The following is a 21,834-nucleotide window of genomic DNA, read 5'->3' on the forward strand; positions in this document are numbered from 1 at the left end:
CAAATTAAAGGGCAATTTGGTTTTTTTTTAAGCAAATTTCAAAATCTCAATTTGGTCACGTGTGCTCAAATGAGGATTTTCATTATTTAGGTGACCAAATGAGGATTTTTAAATTTAAGTTTCATTTTTGTGTTCACATACTTCCCAAAAAAACACATTAATTATTGTATTTTTTCTCCAAAGAGATTTTTTTGAAAAAAAAAAGAATTTGTAACAAAATACTATCTCCAGTCTTAATTATGAGACTCCGTTTATAGACTACAAGTAATGTCTTATAATTAGGACAAGAGGTAGTATAATCTAACTTATAATGTTATCACTATTTCCCAAACTTGGGATTCAGCATTTTGTAATGGATGAACATTTTGTGTTGCTATTTCTAAGCTTTTTTTATAAAAAAAAAATATTGCTAAGTTAGTAAGTAAAATCATGAGAGAAGTTTATAAAACAAACAAAGCCGGGGAATGAACGATGGATTTGAGAAATTACAAGAGGGATGGCAATGGGATATATTTTGTCTTGTAGCGCATCGAATATTCTAATTTTAGGAATTGGTTACAACATGAATATTCTAAGCATATCTGCTCCCTCAAATGGATTTATTCTGAACACATTGCTACCCTTAAATTAAGAAATAAATTTAGAAAATTTCAATTTTTAATTAACCATATATCTCATTAAAGACACTAGCTACTATGTGGTGCAACCGTGCAAGGCATACCGGGTCTTGTATATATTTAGCATGAGTTTTGAAGCTGTCACAGCTATTTATCAGGCGGGTGTTCATTCCAACATACATGAAACTAAATATATACTTATTCGCTTATACTACTTCTCAATTATCATTCACCCTTCTCATTAATATAGATTGGGATTTTATAATTAATACCTAAATAAAAATCAAACAAATCTTATACTAAGAACCAGACAGTTTATAGATTTCATATTTACCAGACATACCAGACAGTTTATAGATTTCATATTTGAACGCGCGGCGCCGCCCTCATAACTTTGCACATGAAGACATATAGTTGCTGAGTCACGTTTTGAAATAGCAAGCACAATCTTACGTATATCTTCTCAAAGTCATTCCTTCACATATATATCATCAGATCCTAATATATTTTCCGTTTCTTAAAATCAATTGATATCTTCATTCACTTCAAATTAGTTTATTCGACGTCCTCAATGTCATTGTTCCCTTATTTAATACTACTATAAGCAAAAACGTTCTCTCAACTCTCAAGTTTAATTTGGTGAGGTTGGTAAAGTTGTGTTGCCTTTCCTCTTTGTAAAATTAGGAAAATCAACTTCACTAAGGGATCCTCAACTTCAGAGGATCCTGTCGATCTTTTCAAGTGCTGAGTGCTGCTCTGATATCCTGCGGAACAAACTCAGACTCAAATTTCAAAATCTGTTCTCACTTGATGAGCGGTTTAATTAGGTCACATTTCAAAAGAGGACAGAGACAAGTAACGGAAAAGAAGCCAAACACTTTACTGTGTGCGTACAACATACATACGGGTGATTAATTTTCGGTTCTTCTTTATGCGTGAGAATCATAGGTAATTATAACTTGATTAGATTAGTGATAGGTGAGCTGAATCCGGCAGGCGTTCTTTGACTTGGGGCCCATTTTTTCAAAAGTAGCCCTTTCCAATCTATTAGAAGTTGATTAATTATTGAACCAACTCTGATTAAATAACTAATCGAGCATGTGAAGGACACTCTGAATTATGCTTACAGGTTTATAATTAACTTACTTTTATCTAAACTAGATCCATATATCTTAATTTTTTCTTTTAACTTGAACTATTCATGTAGGATTTCTGCCACCTATTTCTTTTTGGGACAGTGATATGGAACTAAAATGGCTTCTTTGCCGGTAAAGCAGAACCAATTCATTATGGCAATCTAGAAATTAAAGAGAAATTCACATTTATAGATGAAAAAACATTGACACTGAAAAGTCAAACTTCGAACCAAAAGTTTGTCAAAGAGGTTTCTATTCAAATTCTTTAGACTTGGCAGGGATTCAGTTGTCAAGGAATCTTAATTCTTTCATATGGGGAGAAAATTTTCTGCCAAAGGTTTTCTGCTAAAAAGACCTTTAGGCTTTCCATTTTCTGGACAACGCTACATATATTATATATAACATAATGAAGATGGTGAAATCCACCATTTTGGTTAATACATCAGAAACTTATTTTCAAGGCACCGGAGACATGATCACGCGAAGCCCTAGTTATGAATCAGGAAAGCATCCCAGGACATGGCTAGCTTGATGGTTTTGAGGCTGTAATACTTGTAGGTCATGACTACTATGTGGTACCAAGGGCAAGTTTGGTTGAGAAAAATAAGCAGCAGTGGCGGTATCGTCTGCGAACTGAGAAGTGAACAAGCTGTCCAAGCTCTTCCAATCAATGCCTTGGCCATCGTTAACGTTGTTATTATTACTGGTCCTTTCTTGACCGTAACTGTCTTCATTTGTGAAGCCATTTTGTTTCACTGCTCTAGCTGACAAAGAAGCTGTGGGGCTATCTAGCTGTGGAATGAGCTCAACAAGCTGGCTGCTGTTGTGGTCGTCCAAAACGGTATCGTTTGACAGAAACTGTTGGTGATGATGATTCGAAGTGAAGGGATGAATAAAACTTGTCCCTTCATTAGTTGGATAAAGCACCTGATTTAGGGTTTCGCTTGTAAATGATATTGATGGAGGGCTTGTAATGCTGCTTATTTGGTCCCTGAAAAGTGTGCTTGGCTGCCCCAACATTCGAAACTTTGTCTGGGCTGAGTAGGACTAGGTTTCGTGAATGCTCGGCACACCACCCATCCTTCTTCCTGCATAATAAACTTTCGCCTTCAGATTTTTCACATATTAGATATTGATCTATTTTATTTTATTTTTTTAAGATGAAATGAACATGCTCAGCTACTCATAGTCCAGTACATTTGACAAACTTTCTTCTTTTGGACTTTATTGAAATTATCAAACGCATGATTTATGGAGACTGTAAAAATAAAAAGAACTACCCGTGTGGAATGTTAAAATGATTAGACTAATACAAATCTATTTCGCATTTTTTATTATTATTATTTTGCCAGCCAGAATATTTTTGAGGTGGTTGAATCTTCCTTTGTGAGAATAATGACTTCCTGCACTTAAAATTTTAAATAAATTTAACTCTAATAAATAAATAAAATCAACCGAATATGCAGAGGTTAATTATCATATATATAAATATATATTTATATCCAAAGGTTGATTATATACCACCAAAAAAAAAAAGTACATATGAACGTTTCATGGTTGTGGTTACGTTTGCTTTTGAACATGGGGCTTCGGATGGAAAAGGCTAATTAAAGGGCCTTTTAGAAAAAGGTGGTAATACGAGTTTGAATGTATGGTTTTTATTATAACTACTTGTGTGTGTATCCTACTTATAAAGCCACATGAGAAAGATTATGATCATGATTATAAAAGTCAAAGGGACAGAAACCTGAGGAGGGGCATGTTGGGAAGTTTGGAGGCGAAATTCATGCATAATCCAATCGGTCTTGGAGCCATAAGGGGCACGTCCCTTGTAGAAGACGAGGGTCTTCCTCATGCCTATGATTCTGTTCTTCTTGGACATCACTGCCTTGTCCCTCCCCGTTGCTTTCCAGAATCCTGCCGCTGTCGCTCTGTTTGTTCTCGTCCCTGTTGGGTATTTCTTGTCCTTGTGACTGAAAAAGTACCACTCCTTCTCTTCCTCGTACCCCATCTTGCATTTATCTGCACCATTCACCTAAGTGTTCATACATTCATTTCCAGCACACACACACACACACACACTCCTTCTAATCACATCTTTTATTGGTTTATTACACTACCTTGAATGTCCCAGGGTTCAATTTTGTACAGATCGATCTCTGCAATAACATCTAGATCCATTTTCAACGAGTTTATCTTCCTTTTGAGGTAGTACCCTACAAGTTCTTCCTCTGTCGGACGAAATCTAAACCCCGGCGGAACACAGGATTCCATCTCCATGCTTGATCTCTCCTGAAACCAAAAACAATCACTATAATTGCACTGATCAGATGCATAGGAGCTTGGGTTTATTATTATAATTAATTCAAAATGGCCCAAATAATCAAAGCTTTACTTCTTTCTTTATCTTAACCATCGTCATCATAGTTTTACAGCCTTATGGCTCTATAAAAAGTAACTAGGGTTGAAAACAGACATATAGATGCGTGTGTGTGTAGTAGTAGTAGAAGTAATCATGATGGTGGTAATGAAATTTTGTTATATATATTGGACCAACAATTGGGCACCATGTGCAAACACAAAATTGGCAGACCAAGAGTGGAACCCACCATTAATGAGACAGATTTAACAAACAATATATATATGGGCATGTTATTATTAATCCTAAGAAGCCCTAGTTCTATTTTGTCCTATATACTAATTGGTTTTAATTAATAAGTTGCATGAACTTGAGAAAAAAGTATGGTGAACACAAAAGTTGGCCGTAAAGCTTGACTTTGCTGGCACAAGCATGACACATTTCTTTGAGTGCAGTGCACTATTACTCTCTCAAGCCGTGGCTGGTGGTGGATAAAGACCTCCGCCTCTGGCATATATAATATTATTTATATCACCTTCATGGTCTTTTAACTTATCCAAACTAATTTAAATATAACTGTTTCTTTATATAATATATATATATATATATATATATAGAGTAAAATTGAACAGAAAAATACTAATCAGTGAAGACCGATCAAGCTGCATAACTAAGGGTAACTAATTAATATTTACAAAAACACGGTTAAGCTTTTTAAATAACGATGAATTAAACAAAATTAAGTATAAAACTCCATATTTCTCGTGTTAATTAACAAACTTAAAAACATACCATCATTCCAGTAATTAATTAAAATATTTTTATTGCGGCATAAAGAAAAACGTCTCTCTGGTGACAATTATTTTACAGTCATTTATCCGCAACAAGGAATCACCCCGCATTCACACCTAAACAGCATTATACATCGCTTGTTCTAGACAAGTTCCACTATCATCTCAAGAGCAGCTAATGAAATTTCGGAAATTTCGAAAGACACAATCGCTACGTGAAGGACTCTTATCCTGTAGAGTCAACGAACCCTAATCATACCCCATTTGAATACTAACTATCTAAGTAATGAGGAAACAGTAAGGAAGACTCTCGCATTGATCCGAATACAAAGAAAAGAATAAATGCAATGCACAAGAGAAACAATAAGCTACAATGTTTTCAGGAACAGAAAGCACAGCAAAAGGTTGATCAAGTTCCCCGGGGGAATCCCACCAAAGGATTTGGTAAATAGAAATTAGATACGACTCCGGCTTCGGGTGGTATAAGCCACGTCAATTTGTACTTGGATTAAAAACGTAAAATTTCAGAGTATAAATAATAGTGAGTACTCACGGAAAACTGGGTTGCTGTCATGATCTTCTTCCGTTCCTGAGCTTGCCTGAGGCACTGAAAGGAAGGAAGGGGCTAAAAAGAAGAGAGAGAGAGAGAGAGAGAGGTGAATGTTTTGTGTAAAATAAAGAGAGAAAGGAGGTGTGTATATATATAGGGAGATGTGAACAGAAGGACGAAAGGTGTTGTTGAGAAAAGAAGCAGAAGAGTGATAAATATATATAAGGAGGGTGTGGCAGAGGAAGGCATTGATTGCGCGTGGGGAAGGCACATAGATATCAGAAGGCAAAAGATTTTTGTTTGGACGGCGTGACACCAAGTTTTCACGCCACCCCCACCCTCCCTCCTCTCTCCCACCGCCATATTATGCCCTAAGCCTTCATTTTCTCACCACTTCAACCCTTTCACTATACCTTCTGTTCCTCTTTATCCCACACTAATTAATTCCTGTTTCTTCTTCTTGTGTAATCAACGCACGTGACTATAATTCACACATCACGGTAATCTGTAGTCAGCGATAGTTGTTAATGGTCACGAACAATATGCCATAGTCTTTGTGTTGAGGTTGATCCAGCAATTTGTAGATTATTTAATCTTAAGTTGGATTGAGTTAATGGTCCACTCAATTCAAATGACCTAGCTGATATCCAAGGCCTGTGGCAGTATATTTAAATCTTAAAATAGATTACAGTTAACTGCAGATTAAACTTCTGAATTAAATTATCCATGATTAATCAAAGGCTCAAGTGGCAATGTTTGTTGATTAAGCAGCAGTAATAATTGAAGAGTAGGCAACCTTGGAGTGGAAGTAGACTAGCTAGGGAGAGAGCTATAATATATATATATATATATAGAGAGCTAGGCCACACCAAATAGTAAAGGTGCACAGCTAGAAAGGGAAATTACCTCTCAAGAACCATACATATACGTGTATATAATATTTGTTAATTTGTAGCGATCGAGCGAGGGAGCGAGCCATATATCTCTCTTGCCAGCTGATGAGTAAACCAAGTGGAGCATCGTCACAGAGAGACAAAAATGAATGTCACATAGTTTTGGCCACGCAGAGACTTGTGTTTGGTGCAAAGTCTGCTAAGACATTTGGTATCATTACCTTTTTGCCATGTGGAGGCTTTCTCAGTCCTCCAAGCTGTCCTTATCAAACACTTAATCATTTGTGTTCTCCCCACAACAGCTCCACCATTCTTCAGGATAATCTTTTTTTCACAGCTTCTTAGCTTGTTTGCCTAATTTACTCAATATAATGTATATCTATATCATGTTTCTTCATAAACTTCTCACAAATACTCGTATATATGATCAACATATATATAAACAATCTCATACATATATGCAAAACAACTTGAGAACACATCATGTAATAGAGTTATCGATCGTCCACCAGAAGCGGAGAGAGTAATTTATAGGAATCTAAACAATACATAAGCTTGGCATGGTTTGAGTCTAGCTAGCTATCTAAAAAGTGAAAATAGAAGTTGATGATTTTTCACATATCATGTTTAAAAAAAAAATCCCGCTATCTAATTTAAAAGAAGTTATGGCTTATCCCGACCTTTTTCTGAATTTGTTATAACTTACTTAGAAATAAAAACCCAATATTCACATCATCCTATTAAGCCTAGAATAAGATACGCAACTAACAAAGCACTTTTTTAGGGTTTATTGTCTTATTCAGGGAGGACCCATTACATTAACAAAAGAGGAGCAAATCTAGGACGAAAATCCCATTCATTAATTTGAAAAGCCGAAAGCTTAAATGGGAAGCTTACAACCACAAATTAATATATCCTTACGCCTACAACTGCTGGTACAACATCACTTTTTATTTTATTAATTAGTTCCAACTTGCATTATATTATTAATCAGTAATGTTAGTTTAGTACTGACACTGATGTCATCTTTTACCAGCATTTACATATATATTCACAATATTTTCTGTCCACACATGTGAGGTAAAATCACATTAATTTAACCCCTCTGAAGTAACTAATGCCTAACCATAAAACTAACATAACTTTAAAACGTTGCAAAATGTTCTTTATAGACCTTGAGCTATAGATAAAGATATTAAGTTCCTTGGTAGATATGCTTTTGATCTTTTTATTCAATTTTCTATAATTTAAAATTTTCTGATTGGTTCCTACAGTATACAAGTTCTGTAATTATTATTACAATTTTCATAATTTTTTTAATTTTATCGTGCAACGAATTGTACATTGCCTTGATAAAAACTCAAATATATGCTTTATGCTTAGCGTAGAGATAAAAATACTGATAAGAAGTAAATGCAATCACTTTTTTAACAAAATTTTGGTTAAAATACAATGAAAAGGAATAGAATTATAAATTATCTATGATTTAAGTATTAAATTCGAGGGGGAAAATCTAAATACTTAATTATAAATGGTTAAAGACTTAATACTAAGTAAGTGAAACTATAAGGAGTGTAAGTACATTTTTCCTTAAATTCTAATTAAAGTTAATCAAGAGAATCCGCGTCATTTTCAAAACTCGTGCTTTTTATTATTTGTCTTTCCTAAGTTGAAGTTAAGATAATTAATGTGAATAGCATTTTTGGTTATTGAAGAGAAATTCTAACGTGCAAGAAATATAAATTGAATTATTAAAATATTTTTATAAACTTTCAAACTCTTCTGTGTGAAAAGCTATCATGGGCAATTGTTAAGAGGAAGGAAAACATCAAATAAATAAAGTTGGTGCTACTTTTCCATCAAAGAGAAGGTAAGAAAAGTATCGATACAAAAACTTCAACAATCAAAACTAAATAACATAATGATTTTCTTATTAATTTCAAATTATTGAGTCATTAAGTAAGATAACTAAATGTCATCTTGGATATATAACTAATGACGTAAGCATATATTTTGTCTTTTGTTTATTAAACTATTTTCATGAAAGAGAAAAAACAGAAAGCCCCACACTCCATCTCAAACAAGAAAAGTTAATAGAATGATTTCCAAAGTATTCTTTGCTTCTAAATCTATCAGATATAAATTCTTTTTATTTAATAATTAATCTTGTGGTTTCCAGTAGGTTGCTTGTCTATGAGCCCTGAAATCCGGAACTTCACTATTAATTAGCTTACAAACAATTGCAAAACCTTAACTAACGCTTTGAAGATAGAGAATCCAAATGTCCCGAAAGATTCTTCCAAGGTGTATTTTATACATAAGGTCAAATGTGAAAAAAGAAGGTAGAATACAAAGTAATTTCGTAGATAAATAGTATATTTTTGTATCTCTCCATAAAAATAATAAAAGAAATAGAATTATCATTTGGTTATCCTAATTTTTATTAGCAGACGAGTATGCTATGAGTAACCACTAGTCCGTTCCATGTATTTTCTATTGATGATTAAACACACTTTAACGAGTGTTGTTTATAATCTCTTAACAGCTATACATAATCAAATTAAAAAGCTTTAAAATTCACGGAGATTTTGTAATTATTGGTTTATATCGTTAATTTATGGAGTATTTTTATTGTCTGATGAGAATTGATTTGCACCAGACAAAAAGAATTCATTAACTAAACATGACGTAAACAACATGGAAACTTGAACAATCATCGATCAACAAAACAAGAAAGCAAAAGATCCATCCATGTGAATTGCACGAAGGAGAAGACAACAAAATTGTCAAAACAAATGAAAGTTGTGGCCACTAGAACTCCAGAATTCGTTGTCAAACCAGTATCCTTAATCGTGATATCCTTCATTGCTTTTAAGATAAACGTATCCACAACTTTCTTGGGTCGGTCGCTGAATTTTCAAACGGATAAATCAACAAGTGAATCTCTTGTTGACCAAAACCCTAATCTCACTGATCTTCCAAAATCACCACTTCACCGCATCGGTGATAGATATAGTTTTATAAGTTATAGGGATCAGAAGAGGTGATTCGGGGACAGCCCTGTGTGGCTTATTATTTTAATGACATTGTTAATAATTTTCAAGTTCTTACCTCCAAAAACAACTATTCAAGATAAAAATGATGGGTCCCATGTCAAATTTGCATAGATCATATAAAATCATGAACCCAATCTGATAAAATCATCACAATCGATGTGAACAACCGACTTTAACCTTTCAATGATATTTTAAAGTTGTCATTATTAGCATAAGCTAGATTTTCTATTTCTGATTGGCTGCATTTCGCAATCAACCTTTGATTAGAAAAGAATATTGTTAAAATAGCATGAAATTCTATTTGTGTCTTTAATGATTCCAGATATCGGCAAGAACTGATTCAATTAATTAGCACCGATAAGCAGCAGCAGCATAAAAGGTGTAATTATACATGGACAATAAATAACTAATTAAGAAGAATAAAACAAAACTTGTTTTTATTAATGTGGGCTCTTTGTTCTAGATGAGGGTTGAGGTGTAGGGATGTGTTGTTAAATAAATACTGTAAGCATGTACATAGAATTATAGATATGTTTAGATACTAAGAAAATTAATCAATGTTGCGCATTGTACTTTATTAATAAAACTTAACTATTTCTTTCAGAACAAGACATCTATGTCCTTTTTATTATATGTTTACGTTTATGTTTTTCCTGCAAACCTCCAATAACATCTTGAAGCTCCACATCAATACTTAAATAATATAAGTGGGACAGCCACTGCTTTATATATAAATGCAAATATTTGGGGTTCTTATTGAATGGAAGCTTCATAGAACAAAAGCTTGCTCAGTTACTACTGCAGAATACAGACATTGCATGTGACTATCGTTCTGCTTTCACCGCTGCTCTATAATTCATTTTCACATCAAATGCAAATAAGAAAATTCATAAAAGTCTGTCAAATAAGAAAAATTGGAAAACGAATATGTATGTGTAGATTGAATAATGAATACTAGCTAGCTTGTTTTGAAAGGTGGCTAGACTGTTTCTCATGGGGGTATTAGGGGGGAAAGGCATTATATTAAGAAAATACAAAAGGTGAAGCTGCGTGGACCACCCCGCTAGATATTTTTTGGTTGAAAGTGAATAATTGAAATAATTCATATGGGTGGAGCCAAAGGAAAAAGAGAATGAATTAGAAATCTAGGTTTCAGTGCAAGTACCAAAAATCAAGACTTGTGTGTGAACAAGATGTGCAATCAATTGGCTGAAACAGAAAAGGGCTATTATTATTTTAGCATGCAACACAAGGAAGAAAAAATAATTATGAACGTATCTTGTTACATGATTTTAATCAATACTCTTACATGTTACCTAGAAAAGGTCATCAATTTTTTTCCTTTAATATTTGAAATTCTTTGCTATTTAATGGGAAACTTAATTGTTAAAGAGATATGATCACAAAAATTAAAGGAGGTAGACCCAGAGCCTCATGTACACATTCTCATTCTTTTGTATCTCTATCCCTCTGCATCAGGATGTCACATTTAGTGGAGAAGAAGCTATATTCAAATTATTTTCTGTTGCTTTGATATTTCTTTCCACTTTTTCGTATAAATTATGGTTGTTCCAACGCTTCCATGTGTTGGGCAAGGCACAAACTGTAACTACATAATTACTACTCACACTATGTAGGGCTGCAAACTGAGGGAGTCCTTCGACCCTTCAGAATCTGATATGGCTTACTTATCTAGTGAGAAAACTCATACTTTTTATGAGTTTTTTTTTCAGAGCTGTTCCATAACAGACTTTTTATTATTATCGATGATATTAAAAGCCCAGAAAAAAGGACAAAAGGGTGGCAGAGTACATAGGTGACGGGTTAATGCACCGTGATAGTGGACTAAATTTTTTCGTCTGGTTTACAGGTTGATTGATTTTGGAATTGAATCGTGCCCACAAGTTCAATTCAAATCCATTTATATTCAAGATAAATTCTCTTGTCAGAGTAGAAATGTTATGCTTAAGACTTCTTCCTACCCATTTTAAAACATTTTTTGCTTGCATCAAATTCTTAATGAAAACAGAAATTTCTACTATAGTTTGACCTTTGAGCTTTAGCTAGCTTAATTATGACTAAGGTTAAAATTCAGAAAGCAGGGACGAAAAAGGCGGAACAAATAATGACCCTGTCATTAACTCACCTCAAGTCAACTCTAAGACAGTGGACAAAACTAATGAGGTAGAAATCAGTGTGATATTTGTCACTATCGTGGCCGGTTACCAGGTTGTGTCGAAGGTGGTCGGACGGCACCACCTTTGATTAGCCAACATTGTGACGGTGATAATTAACAGGATCTTGCAATATCAACTACAAACAAGGTTCCTCTTAAATGGTGGTTTTAAGTCAAATACATATCAATTGGCAATCATACGCTTCTGTATACATGGGGTTAGCTATAGCATTAATGATGGCACCGCCATTATGCGTCGGTTTTTCAATGTCAAGCAGCCACACTAAAATTTTGTATACTACTCTGCTGGGTGAATATATATATGTATATATATAAGATTGAGTCTTTATGATGGTTTGGAAAGAGAATTAAAATTATTTATAGTGTAAGAAACTGCAGCTTGATCATGCTCAATATCCCACTTTCTTATTTACCTTGCCCGTGTTGGAAATTACAATGTTAAAATTTTAAAAGTATCAATTTACATAATACACCAAAATATTTTTTTGCTTGCCGTGATCCTCGCTCTGCAGTCTTGTATCTGAGCCTTGCACATTCTACTTTTAGATTCATTATTTTCTTTTCTCTCTATCTCTCACATATGTATTATATATATATATATATATATATATATGAATGCACGCTCACAATGTGACAAGTTCGTCAAATCAAAACATCAGGCCAAACCCTTTAAATTCTTAGGTCCTTTTGAGGTGGACAAAGGGGAACTTTATGTAATACTTGTATTGGTAGAGATGGTAGTGGAAGTAAGTGGTTGATCTAAATATAAAAGGGGTAACTAATTGAAGTCTCTTTCATTGAAGGCCAACATATGTTAGAAATATGCATACAAGATAACCAATAAAGTGTTGGGGACACAGCCGCAGCGAAGAAGCCATTGGAAGGTGAGGAAGACGAAGATGATGATGATGATGATGATGTTATATCATAAATGGGGCCTACTCTTGCAATGGGGATAGCTACATCCATAGCTGGTGGGGCTTGCTTCATCGAACGAGAAATAGTGTGAACCAAGCAATTGTTGGGGGCACCTTGGGGCGGTTTGTGGGACTACTAGAGGTTGGGCTGCTTTGTCCCACATATATTAAATGTATTTACAAAGCATACATTTTCAAACTCATCATTATATCTATCCCTTTATGGTAACGGGAGAATACCAATGCGCCTTTTTTTAAGGAAAATTACACTTAGGTCCCACAGAGCATAATTAATATAAAAAAGGTCTCTCGAAATCGCGAAATGATTATGAAGTCTCCAGGGACCTGTGTGTAATTAATTCTAATTGTAAAATTACGTAGTTACTCCTGTTAATTTGAACCTATTTACAACCTCAACAGTGACTGTTAACAACTCGAGAAGAGGTGGTTAACAACCTCAACAACGCCCCTGGCATTCCACAGAGTGAGTTGTCATGAGCACTGCCGAGGTTGTCAATCACGTCTTCTCGGGTTGTTAACAGCCACTGTTGAGATTGTAAACGAATTGCTGCAATAAAATTAACAGGGGTAAGTAGGTAATTTCACAATTAGAATTAATTACACACAGGTCCCTGGGGACTTCAGAATCATTTTGCGATTTCGAGAGACCTTTTTGATATTAATTGTGCTCTATGGGACCTAAGTGTAATTTTCTCTTCTTTTTTTTTAAACACCAAACCTGATGTGTGCTTGTTGAAGAGGATATAGATTTTTGGATTTTCTTGCCTGCCCTAAGTTTGATATGGAAATATCTTTCGTTGAGACACCAAATGTCCATCTTCTGAATTTGTCGAGACTGTCCTGCATTGATTTGCGATCCCTAACTTGTGGCGGTCTTTAATTTCATTTTTGCTTGTCTTGTTCTCATTGCTTAGGAGTTCCTTTGGAACATAAGATAATAACATTTTGAAAATAAAAAAAAAAAGATGTGAAATAGCTCTCGAACTTGAAATCAATATAGATTTGAAAATGAAGATAACTGTCAATACCATTATTAATGTGATTATTCCAACTATATTTAGTATCATACATGTAATGATCATAGTCGGAATCATCACTCTTAGATACATTATTTAGATAACTGAAATTCTTATAACTATAAAAAAAAAAAAAATTCTAGTTCACTTAGAAAAGAATGATCATTATCAATCTCAAAATTTTTTGAACATAATAGACTTTTGAACAACAGCATCATTTAACCACTGATGAAGAGCTGCCACAAACACGAGCCACTAATATTAATGGCGTTTAATGAACTCTGCATAAATTTATGGTGCCGGAGCCTTCAATCTCCCAAAATTCATCTGACAAATTGATAGCCACCGAGCGCGGTTGTATAGAAAGTAAATATTTTCGAAGTCGAACCGAACTGGTCAAAGCAATAGTAGACTCTTGAAAGGATGCTAATTTTTTCGCAGATTGAATCTTTAAAAATTATCCATGCATACGAGTCTTGCGCTTTTTTTTTTTTTTTGGACAACCATGCATACAAGTCTATCCATAGTAATATGATGTTAACCAAAGAAAGAAAATCAAATGAGAAGCTAAGCACCCAAAGAACATAAACTTCTCCAAGGATTTTGCAAATGTAAAGAACTCAACAAACAGAAGTACCGCCTAAGCAAAAGAGACTGACTGATGAGGATAATTGCAAGCTCAGATAGCATTCAAAGGAAGTTTCTCTGAAAGGTTCCAGCAGAAAACCTTGAAGATAAGCCCTCACCCATGCTTTCAGGATCCAATCTCACACTCTTCCTCCCAGCCGTGAGATCCTTTTCACGGTCCCAAGGCTTCCATGGATGATCACCCACCCAATCTTCTTTCTCTGCTTCTTGTTTCCGCTTTGATTTCTTCTTAGACTTGCCAGTAAGCTCTTCTTGGTGCTTTTGTACCAATGATTTTGACCTCTTCGCTTTATTGTATTTGTCCACCAACTCTGCATCCTCACTAGCCCTTTTCTTGGCCTCGTCATTTGAGGCAAGCGCAGTAGCCTCATTGTATGCCTCTAAATAACTGCCATGAAAATATCATTACGATACAAGACCAACAGAAAACTAAAACAAAGCTATCTACTCTGAATATGACGTTTTGTTATTGTCAGTGAAAAACAAGTCAATGAACCAATAATTCGCCTCTAGCAATTCCACACACAGGTATCCACTCAGCAAAATTCTAACAAAACTAAAACTTCCAACATGTGGTGGTCATCTTGGAGTCAGTGACCACCATGCAGTCATCCCAAAATGAAGTATCAATTACAAACTTCAACATATAAATTAATAATTAATAATCTAATTAAATCAAAACACATAACTAGCACTGGCGTCACTTTATGGAGACCCAAATCTCCTTAATTCATGCTCTAAACAGAAGGGAAGCAAAATTGACCACCAAAAGCACTTTTGAATAGAATACATACTTCATCTTTGCTTTCTGGGCTCTGTCTGATGGAGTATCCGTCCAAGCACTGGTATCACCACGGCCTTCCTTTGAGCTCCGGCTGAACTTAGTCGTTTGTGTGGGCATACCAGGCTGAAACATCAAACAAATGGTCTTCATTTAGCGAAATCACCGAAATATTAATAGATAGAGCTCCCTTTACACAAATCAAAATGTTCACTGCTATGGTTGTGACTATTTCCCACCTTTTGGAAAAAAGAGAGACCATATTTCAATATTTCTTTATACTTTCAAGCTCATACTCTCTTGATCTTATAAGTGCTGATGGATTCATTTATAAGCTCTCCTACAGGCCAACAATTGAAGGATCAAGATTACTTACTTTCCTCTCAGGAGGCAGTGTTGTCATCCATTCATCTCTTTTTAGTTCCTCTTTGACCTCTGTCTCTGCCAGAAGCACATCATCACCTTCCATTGATATACCTGCCAACAAGCTTCCTAACAATAAGATAACAAACTCTAGAAGTACTGACACCCGATTACCAACACTGCCGCACTCACATGCAATCGGAATTAACACTTCAGCACTGTGTTTGCAATACATATTACAAGGGTAGGCCATGCAATCGGAAAGTTCGTGTGGTATACCTATGTTCCCTCAAAATGTAAACTAGCACCATCAAAGGAAAGAGCACACCACAAAAAGATTACCGCTGAATTAACACTTTAGCACTGTGTTTAGTTATTAATGCATAACAGGCAACACTCCATCAAGTGCGCTGGTCACTAATCACTATACATCCTAAAGCACCTTCTCCCAGCGGCACAAAGCAAGACAATCCAAATTAAGAACAAAATAAAAAAAAGCTTTTGTAATATCAGTCCAATTTCTGTACAAGACAAGAAAAGAATATACATCAGTACATTAGTATAAATTTTTATACCCTCACATTAATCCCAGTTCAATGCATACAAGGTATAAGTAGAAAAGTAAGGGAAAAAACAGCTAAAATCGTCCCCTCTAATAAACTATACGTTATATCCTACAAATTGCAAATCTATTTCTTCTTTTATTAGCAAGGTCAATAATAGACATTAGATTGTTCAAGGCTCCCATGTACTCTTATTTCTTTTTATTTTCCCCACCTCTATCATTCTTCCCACCCTGATATGCAAGAAATTAAAACTAAATAAAATAAGCCACCTTGTGATCTTCGCCAGAGTGCAGCCTCACGCATAGCTTTGAACTCAGCCTGCAGACACATAAAAGGTATTGGTCATGGAAGTTATAAGCTAAGCAAGCCAACTATCTGTCGTACCTTTAAATCTTCCTGCTCTTGCTTCTGCTTGATTTTATCATCCATTGCTTTCCTCTGCAAAAGGAACAATGCTGTCTTGTTAAATAGATAAATATCAATTATCATTTGACCAAATACGGTTGCAGCAGCAAGATAACAACTAGCAGAAAGATTCAATGATATTGATGAAGCAAACAAATTTTTCATCAAAACTCTCATCTATTAGTCGCAGAAATAATAAAACATACTCCATAGCAGACTAACCTTGTCTGGATCTTGTAACTCTTTAAATGCTTTATTTATCTTAATAAATGCTTGGTGGGCTAAAGGATGAGAGCATTTGTCAGGGTGAACCAAGAGTGATATCTTCCAGTACCTAAGAGGCATTGAACAAGATAATAAAAACAGTGAAATGACCTTGATTTTATATGGCACTCCATATCAGAATAATGCTTAAAATAGCAGGAGAGTAGTAATTTGATCAGTACAGGAAGTATCATACAAGTACAAGAGGCCATGAATAAAAATATGAAGTTATCAGAAGAAAAATTCCCAGCATTCAGGTCTGATGCTCAAATGTTAGCATTAGTATGATGTATAGACTCTTGATTGAGTATTGCAGGCAACAATCAAACTTGAGTAAAGTAGTGTGCACGACCTTCACCAGACATGAAGGTTCTTTTCCTAGTTTAAATAATATCAAAACGGTACTCTGTTTTTGGCACAACAAGACCTCAAATTAACATTGGTATGTATTCCTTCGCAAGATTCTCATTTAATTTGATAGAGGCTGGATTTGTAGTCCCATCTACTTTAATACTACATGAATCTACATCAATTCTTCATGTAGGATTGACGTGTTTCCTTTTCAAAGTCCAGTTGTCCACACCTCAACAATTTCCCTTTTTATCTAACCTTCACCATCTTCAAGGAAACCTTTTCATCCCATTCGAAGAAAAAAAAATCTCATTCTTCCTTTTTGTAGCAGAGCTTATGATGTAGCATGGGAAAGAACCTAAAAGGTAAATTCCTAAAATTGACACCATGCCTTTACATAGGCCAATAAAAGTTCCTATTTGTAGTATGACAACTAACGTAAGCTCAAGACTAAGCAACCTAAACATAGCCCTCAAGAAATCCCAGTTCAAAACAAGACATAAAATATCAGTCCTACCACAATATAAGATATCACAAAGACCGATTTTGAAATTTCAAAAGCACTAAGTAATAAATAAGCCATCAACTCAGACTACAAATAACAAATTAACTCAATGAACATAATCATTATCCACTCATGCCGCATTAGTTTGGCGCCCTTAGATCTATAACTTTCTCTTTGGTTGTACTCTTCAGAGACTTAAACTGAGAAACAGAACTGAGTGCCTCGCATTTTACTTTTGGGCCTCTTTAGACATATTCCATCTCTTTCTGTGATCATATGTGACTATTTGACAGTGTCTGGTTCAATTAGTTTAAGCTATGAGATGGATGTGTATTCAAACCAGACTATGAAACTAACTTTGCCCAAATCTAACCTTACTGGTCATTCTATCTGCTCAACAAATTGGATAGGTTTAACCAACCAGATATGCATCAATATCATATATGTGACGCTACTCACTCTTTCATATCCCATTTTTTCTTTTCCTTTATGGATTTCAAACAATTTATTCTTCACTCTGACTCTTCTCTCTGCATTAAATCCTTACGCATCAAAGAACATTTTTTTTCCTCTCCCTTTTTCATATTTTCAGACATCTTTTCCCTCCTTGGCAAACCACAATCTCTCCCTTCAGTTCAGGCAAGCAAAATTCACCAAATGAACATGCCATGCTGACAACTAAGTCAAATTGGTTCTTAAAATTTTTCATCCTGCATCAGAGTTGGCCAGGTAAATAATATTGAAGGAAGAGGACAGAAGTCGAAAGAAAGGGATAATAGAAAGTATTAGGATTCATAACCTCATTAAGGATCATAACATCTCTCCTTCATCTATTAACCTTATAAAGGATAGTTATTAAAGAATCCTGAAAATCTACCTCCTTTAAAGATAAGTCTGTTATTAAGATTAAAAACTGTTAACAAACTTACACACTCAAGTCTTATGCATAACAAATATCCTATTTGTCAATTAATGATATCTATGAGGGAGAACAAACCTTTTCTTTATGTTATCAGTAGACATATTATGGTTGACTCCAAGAATATCATATGGGCTGTCAGCCTCAGCTTCCATGATCCTTGTGACCTGAAATAAATGATTGAGAAGCCAAACGTAAGATATATTGTTCAATGCCATACAAAAGATTAGAGTGTAATTAACTATTTAAAATTCATTTGAATGGGTAATAACACGTAGAAAAAAAGAGACATGTCAGAATAATCGGAAATCCTGGATGAAACGGCTCTTCATTTCAGGTTTAAATATTGAAAAGAGATATGAAAAGATGGAGACATTAGAAAGCATAGGCCAACAGAAGACAAAAGAGACATCAAAGTACAGAGGCCACCAAATTGAACTTCCTAATTTTTCAGGTTCCTAAGAAAAATGCTACCTTTAAATAAAAATACCGTACACGAATTGGACAAACCAAGGCTTTTATCTTAAAACTTACCACAAGAGAGAAAGTTTAACCTACATGCACCATTTTTAAAATTAAACAAAAAAGTAAAAAATATACCTAATAATTGCACAAAGAAAAACTTTTACTTAGATGTATCACTAAAGTTAAATACCTCTTCAAAGCGTTCTGCCTCATTGGCCGATTCTGCTTCAGTAACCATAGCAGGTGGTGGAGGTCCTATGAATAATTCGCCATCATCTGCCACTTCTGCTTCTCTAAGAATAAATTTGAAAGTTTCAAAAAGCATAGAATGATGTGAATTACGTCCTGGAAATAAAATGATATAAAGCATTTACCAAGGAAAACATCATAAGTTGGCACCTGAGCTCAGCTTGAGCCTCTGTTAATTTGGCAGCTGCAGCAAGTAACTCAGCTGATGGCATTGCAGGGCCTATCATTCTGCAGAAATAATATATCAGTAATTAAAATAACATGAAAAATAAATAATCCTTAAAAAAATATTATCGAATTACAGATTAAGTTTGTAAAGATACGAAAATGTCAACTTACGAAAAAAAACAGTTAAATTTCTGTTCAGATGGAGGATCTACAAACTCCATCAAATCAAGTTATTTCTCTTGATTCTTGCGAACCACCCTTTTGTGTGACAAGTCACTCACTCTCCCAAAAGTAATACAATAAGGTAAACAGCAACCTATTGAAACAAACGAATAGCCCAGAGTTCATAGTACCCATAAAACACCGAAGAAAAAGGGAATATGAAAACTAGAAAATGTGTAACTCCAAGGGTAAAGACACCTTGTTTCCTGTTCTAGCAACCCCACTTCCCATAGGAGGGCAGCAGATATCTCAAGACATAGGTTAAAATTACAGGAAAGCTTCAGTATGCACACTTACATTTTATCTTAGCAAGTTATCGAAATGATACAATATAAAGAAGGCTAAGTATGACACATATTGACAGACCAAACTAATAAAGCAGTTTCTTCAATAGATTTTCCTACAAGTGAGCTGATTAATAAATATCTACCAAAGATATTTAACTAGAACTATAGACAATAAAGAACAGCGACTATTGTTAAAAGAAACAAAAGAGAAGAAACATGAGAATAAATGAAACAGATAATGAATCCTTTTGCTGTCAATATCTCTAATACTTACAGAAGGCTATGTTTCATTAAATTTAATATAACAAAAAATATTCACCCTCTCACCTTCTTTGGGGACCAGCAGAAGGAGCTTCTGGGTCATCAACCATCTTCTCATTCCTCATATCTGTTGGAACTGAATGTGTTTCAGTCATTGCTGCAGAAGTGTCTAATTGCTCCTTTCCGGAACCTATATATGCGTGAATTAGAGGACCAACAACTTCCAAAGTAGGACGAACTTTGGAGGGAAGTAAGAATACTCTATCTCCATTTTCCTCAAGATTTAGTGAAAGAAACAGCTTCTTCAAACGCTTCATAAGCAATCTTTCAGATATTCCCTTGATGTCAACAGCTTGCCCATCATCAATCATTTGCAAAAGCTATAATAGAAAAAAGATGAAGAAAAACTGTAAACATATATGCACCACAATACAAACTTGCAGGGGGAAGGGGGAGAATGGTAGAGACTAGAGAGAGAGATCGGAGATTCTATTTGAGCCGTGGGACATATCCTACGTATTTTCTAATTTTCTAATAAAGTTCATAGCGAAAATGAAAACGCCACAATGACCATCAATCAAATGGCAGGGTGTCATTTACAGCTCTAATTGAGTATTTAAACTTCAAAGTACTCCTTACTTTTCGTTTATTTGCTTGGGCATGGTAACATCAAAAAGACAATTACTGTTGATTAATAAATTACGGTATTAATATTGCATTTGCCTGATTGCCTGCAACATATTTCTAGCTTAGAAGTCTTCAATGAATGTTATCTGAGCAATTTAACTGGTATAATTAGATTCACTAAACACCACCAAAATCATCTACCGAACCAACACTCAAAACAGAAATGGTTGAAAGTAAGAAAAGTACCTGTTTCAAATCGTTGCCAACATTAGGAAATTCCTCCATCATTTCACGCACCACAGTTTCAGGTTCGACTCTCAATCTTTCTTCCTCCTCGGACCCACTACTGGAAGAATCAAACCCGTCTTCACTAATTTCATCGGAATCGTAGTTCCTCTTCTTCTTTTTCCCTTCTCTTCTCATCTTCCTTTCTTTTCTCTCTCTGTTTCTGCCACTCTTCTTCCTGTCCCTCTTCTTCCTTCTTCTTTTCTCGTCCTTTTCCCTTCTCCGTTCTCTCTCTCTCTGGGACCTGACATCGCTTCTTCTGCGCCGCTCCTTTCGATGACGGTGCCGCCTCTTTGAAGAGTGGTCGGAGTCGGAGGAAGTCGATGGAGAAGATGACGATGGCGAACTACTGGTTGCGTCCTCTAGCTTCTGCTTCTTTTTTCTGTCGCTCATTTGGGGATTTGAGAAGTCGTGAATCTACGAAAGGAAAAGTAGCATGAGCAGAGACGGCTCCAGGTCGAGGAAATTCAACTGCGAAGGTAGAAGCAGAAGATGGAAGCAGATTCAGCCCAGCCTCCCTCAATCGATGCAGCGAGAGGAATTTTGTCTCCCTCCACATACTAGGATTTCTTTTTTTTTTTTTTTTGCGCCAAAATTTTTGATTAATAGAGAAGCTCACTACATAAAGTTAAATACTTTTTGTTACTTGCATCAATTAACCTTGATTCCTAAAATATTTAAAAAAATTTTCATAAAAATATTTATAAAAATACTTATAGATTATGCAATAATGAAGCCAAACCTCATATGTGGAATTCAGATTTATTTTTATTTTAAATTTTTAAATAAAACTTAGTATTTAAGTCAAGTAAAATATGAAGCTGCATGAAGTTTTAAAAAAAACTGAAGTAATAATATAGAATAATTTATGAATAATATAAAGTAATGTATATTTAATTTATGTTTTATATTAAT

General features: G+C 34.8%; 2 protein-coding genes across 2 annotated transcripts; both read right to left on the bottom strand.

Moving 5' to 3' along the window:
- Positions 1–1,986: 1,986 nt before the first annotated feature.
- Positions 1,987–5,534, bottom strand: LOC114738982 (NAC domain-containing protein 30-like). Its single transcript, XM_028927047.1, is given in 5 exon segments — positions 1,987–2,743; positions 2,746–2,841; positions 3,501–3,775; positions 3,874–4,045; positions 5,457–5,534. Coding segments are annotated over 5 exon segments (1,062 nt in total). The 5' UTR covers positions 5,478–5,534; the 3' UTR covers positions 1,987–2,245.
- Positions 5,535–13,974: 8,440 nt separating this feature from the next.
- LOC114738976 (DNA ligase 1) lies at positions 13,975–21,481 on the bottom strand. Its single transcript, XM_028927042.1, has 11 exons — positions 20,881–21,481; positions 20,074–20,387; positions 19,220–19,297; positions 19,011–19,113; positions 18,434–18,522; positions 16,539–16,650; positions 16,296–16,349; positions 16,181–16,229; positions 15,359–15,459; positions 14,996–15,108; positions 13,975–14,589 (listed from the first exon to the last, which is right to left on the bottom strand). The coding sequence occupies exons 1-11, from the start codon at positions 21,310–21,312 to the stop codon at positions 14,244–14,246; spliced, it is 1,791 nt and encodes a 596-aa protein (XP_028782875.1). The 5' UTR covers positions 21,313–21,481; the 3' UTR covers positions 13,975–14,243.
- Positions 21,482–21,834: the final 353 nt, after the last annotated feature.

Source organism: Neltuma alba, unplaced genomic scaffold (genome assembly GCF_004799145.2).
Source record: "Neltuma alba isolate B1F8T4 unplaced genomic scaffold, ASM479914v2 tig00013730_pilon, whole genome shotgun sequence".
Classification (NCBI taxonomy): domain Eukaryota; kingdom Viridiplantae; phylum Streptophyta; class Magnoliopsida; order Fabales; family Fabaceae; genus Neltuma; species Neltuma alba.

Excerpts from the sequence above, each read along its gene's own strand:
- LOC114738976 (XM_028927042.1), bottom strand. The coding sequence starts at position 21,312 with ATGAGCGACAGAAAAAAGAAGCAGAAGCTAGAGGACGCAACCAGTAGT. Across the intron at positions 19,114-19,219 it reads GAGGCTCAAGCTGAGCTCAG|AGAAGCAGAAGTGGCAGATG; the intron begins GTGCCAACTTAT and ends ATTTATTCTTAG. Across the intron at positions 18,523-19,010 it reads AGGCAGAACGCTTTGAAGAG|GTCACAAGGATCATGGAAGC; the intron begins GTATTTAACTTT and ends CATTTATTTCAG.